This window comes from Poecilia reticulata, unplaced genomic scaffold (assembly GCF_000633615.1).
Source record: "Poecilia reticulata strain Guanapo unplaced genomic scaffold, Guppy_female_1.0+MT scaffold_221, whole genome shotgun sequence".
In the NCBI taxonomy this organism is placed as follows: Eukaryota; Metazoa; Chordata; class Actinopteri; order Cyprinodontiformes; family Poeciliidae; genus Poecilia; species Poecilia reticulata.
The window spans coordinates 214341-218464 of record NW_007615024.1 but is presented as its reverse complement, the minus strand read 5'-3'; the positions used below and the strand labels follow the sequence as shown (position 1 = coordinate 218464).

The 4124-nt window shown below is 37.4% G+C and overlaps 1 protein-coding gene across 1 annotated transcript in view; it reads right to left on the bottom strand.

The window, feature by feature from the left end:
* Window positions 1–1999: 1999 nt before the first annotated feature.
* Window positions 2000–4124, bottom strand: part of vps11 (VPS11 core subunit of CORVET and HOPS complexes) — a 21795-nt gene continuing 19670 nt past the window's right edge. Inside the window, exons 13-16 of the mRNA XM_008402383.2 lie at window positions 3602–3804; window positions 3188–3359; window positions 2882–3104; window positions 2000–2715 (exon numbers count right to left, since the gene is read on the bottom strand). Coding sequence (XP_008400605.1) covers window positions 2551–2715; window positions 2882–3104; window positions 3188–3359; window positions 3602–3804 — 763 coding nt within the window. The 3' untranslated portion in view covers window positions 2000–2550. The remainder of the gene's footprint in view (window positions 2716–2881; window positions 3105–3187; window positions 3360–3601; window positions 3805–4124) is intronic.

Below are 4124 nucleotides of genomic sequence, written 5' to 3'. Positions count from 1 at the left end.
GTAACGTTGAAAATTATATCCTTATGCCGTCGCCCTAATTTCTGTCAGTTTGGAGTCTGGATGCAAGATGGCCTACTCCAAAATGCAAATATCCCTTTATGTCAGAGTAAACATGTTTACAATAATATCAACCAGGAACAAAATTGGGCTTACCTATAGACCACTGTTTCTCAACCTTTTTTGGGCCAGCGCCCCCCCCCAGCCTTTATCCAGGTCCCTCACCGCCCCCCACCAAAGAATTTGTAGGCTACTTTGCAGACTAGTATTTTATTATTAATATTACTATCACTATTGTAGATGTTTAGATTTTTATGCTTGTTTCTGTATTTATCATCAAAAAAAAATCCCAGAGAACAAAAAAGTCATGGGAATAGAAATTATTTTCACAGATGTCTACGAAAAATGCAATGAGTGGACATTCAACTTAAAATTGGTAGGCCTAACAGCAGCCAATCAGAGTGAAAAAAATATTCTTGTTCTTTGCCATTTTCTAGTTGTTAAATATTCCACAAATTGACCAGATAAAAGATGTACAACAATGCCAGTTTAAACTTTGATCTATTTGCAAAACGACTTAGCTCTGCAACATTAAAACATGGATAGAACTGTAACTACATCATAGCTCTTCTTCTCTTCAGTGTTTCTGTCGATTTCTGGTGGTGCAGCTCTGTGCTGCCTTCAGGAGAATGGGACATCAGAGTATCATTCATAAAACTTCACCCACATGGCATTTATTGTGCAAACCAGAGCTTTCAGTGGAAAAACTAAAGTTCCAGATCATTTTGATGCCATACAAATATGAGACAGAAACATGGATTATATCTTTATATAGACCTGTCTATTGATTTATATATTAATAGTTTTACTGGACAGAAATTACAAAGAACAAATCTGGTTCTTAATCAAATCCTAATGAGTCAAATTGAAAGTGTCATGGAGTCATCAGCCTCATGACATTAACACTGACATGAAAAATAATATTGAAGAAATAAATATATCAAATCTAATTAAAAACATAAGTGACATGTTATTTACTGTTATGGTCTGTAAGATATATTTATTCTCAGTATTAGATATGGTCTCAACAAACCCATGGCACTTCAACAATATTATTTTACCTTTTATCTGGAAATAGTGTCTGTTTATTCTTGCCATACTGTCCTCTGTATTAATTATTGCTCTAAAGGTCTTGCCATACCAGTTTATTCCTCTGCATTTACTTTAGTTTCTTAGTTTATTCTTGCATTTTGTTATTCTTTAATTTCATTTAATTTCCTTTGATTAGTAATATCCTCTCTAGGTTTATTGCTATGTCCACTTATGTTTCTTTCCTGTTGCTAGATTTATTTTATCATTTATTGACGCTCACCACCAGTAATCTCATCACCTGCTGCGCCGCCTAATCGTCATGTGTTTCACATCATGTGTTGATTTTTCACTGTTCAGCTTCGGATTCTGTTTTTATGCCATATTTCACATCTAGTTCGTCGCTCCATTTTATGTCCCGCTTCTCCCGTTTCAGAGTTTTGCGCAATGTGCGCGTCGTTTTCTTTTTTTTTTTTTTAACCCACTAAGGTGCGCAGCGTTCGGGAAACATATCGATGGGGAAAAGGCAGACTGACATAAACCTTTTAAAACAACGGAAACAATTTTGGTATTCTGATTATTGAAATTTACAAGTGCTGTGGTACCGTTGTTCTATCACCCCCGTTTCATACCGGACCACTTACAGCACCGGTGTTAACGCTATAAAATGAAAGCTCTATCGGGTTATTGACATTGACAGTGGGGTAAGGAGAAAACATCCAGTAACTGAGTTCAAGAAATAAAACCATCTGCAGTGAGAACTAAACATGTGGAGCATGTACATGTGGTGCCTCCTCTACACCATGTGTTGCCCTATTTCCATCATTCTTAAAAGCAACACGTTTTCATAAAAAGTCCCTCCAATCCCTCCAAAACCAAAAAAAAAAGAAAAAAAAAACAAGGAGAAATCATATTGGCTATGTAAAGAGATAAATAAACAAATTAGGTTTATTTGTGAAGTAACAGAAACTGTGGCCAGTAGAAATACAAATCTCTGATCAACCTACACGACAAAGCAGTAGGATCCAGTTAACTAAGATGACAAATTGTGACATAAATAAAACAACAGACATGTCAATGACCTTTACAACTAATTCCGTTTTAGTGATTAAGAGTATCATAGATAATTTTACTACTGACAAATGGGTTGTGTGAAATGACAAAAAAGACAAAAAACCCACACAAAATCTAATGACTTTCACAATATTAACTATACAGTTCATGAAGAGCGTCATATTGATGAAAGTGTTAAATCACTTTGTGCATGAATTACAAGCAAGCACAAAGTACATATGAAGCATTTTCCAAATGTGATGCAGGAAATGTATTGAAGGATAATGTATTCATAGAGCAGTTTCCATAAGCAGGCATGTGTCTTTGGTGATAAATAAGTGACCATCCAACACGACTGTAATCTTGAGTGGTTGGTCTGAGCATTGAGAACACAATTAAAGACTGAGAAGTCTAGCAGTTTCTCTTGGTGTGGATCAGCAGGTCTCGCTGCAGGTTGACTTCTAGACTTCCAACAGTTTTGCTCCCTGGAGGGTCAGTTACCAGCGTCAGTTTGTTAAACACTCCTCGACCAAAATAATCAGCCACCACAGAGAAACCATCATTGGAGCTTCGGAGCTTAAAAAAAAAGAAGTTTTTAGAACATGTGCAGAAGACAACATAGAATATAAAATATTCAAGGTCTGAGGAAGATACCTTTAGAAATAAGTTAAAGGCAAAAAAAGGTCAAACATGTCACCAGAGAAATAAGTGATTAGAATATTTATGTTTTCCTTGTTGTTACCTGTCGATTGAAATGGTCATGGAGATCCCGTTTCTGGTCTTGAGCGCGCAGCAGATCCATGACTTTGCGGTTTTCTGGAGTGCATGTTGGACATTCGGCATCGCTCTCTGCATAACTTTCAAAGCAGTGCTGGTGAAAGGAGTGGCTACACAGGAAGTGTACAGATGGAAGCTCCAAGGGGCTGTTACACATGTTGCACTTAGTCTTCTGGAATATCTTGGCACTGTGTGGAAACGTGTCAGTTTTATTCTGTTAAAAGCCCCACGAGAGCTGCAGGGATGAGTTTTTTATTGTTATTTGACTCACCTCGCCTTCAGCTCCTGGATTTCAGAGCGGAGATGAGAAGTTTCCTGACGGTACTGGCAAATTTTACGCTCGTCATCTTCTATCTGCTGGCTCTCTCTCTGCAGCTTATTGATGAGGTAGTCTTTGATAACCGACAGAGTGGCCGTTGAGTTGTGTGCCAGTGTCTGCACGACTGATTAGACAATAACTAGTTATTCGCTGCTGAGCATCAACCCTCAGAGAAAATAAAGCCACATACCGCATAAATTTACAATGGCAACAAAATTAGACGGAGACAGTAAGGTTCTTAAGCCAAACAAAGTCCAAAATCTTTTAGCCTATCTTAAACACAATGTATCATTAAACCAAACCAACAACAAGTTACGCATTACAATTTCATTGCACATTGTGTTATGAATACATCGAGCAGCTCACCAAGTAATGGAGGCATGAGGTTTTTCTGGTCAATGTGATGTAGGACCTCACTGATATAGGTCTTACAGTCCTCCTCTTTTCTGGCAAAGTATCCGAGAGCTTGCTCCCAAAGGCAGCCCTCCTGGTCTCCGTAATGTTTGCAGGCATCTACAACTTTTCCATACTCCTCATTCTGCATGTGGTAATGCATGATTTGCTGGTAACTGCACATACACATACATCATTAAATTATGAAATGAAAACACAATCAAGATGTTCTTTGCAATGAAAACTTGCTCAATCAGACCACTGTTCATTCCGCAGGTTATTAAACAGTAAGGGACTCTAAATGACAAGATTACATTTCTCTTCCTGAGCCACTGTACAACGAAGAGCAAGTAACAAGTAAAGAGTCACTTTCACTCATTACACATGTAATGGATAGTGAGCCATTTAAATTAAGTTGCCTAAATTATTCAAATTTGTAGACTATTGTAAATTATTTAAAGGATGCTGCAGATTGTTTAATATTTGTCTGTTTTGA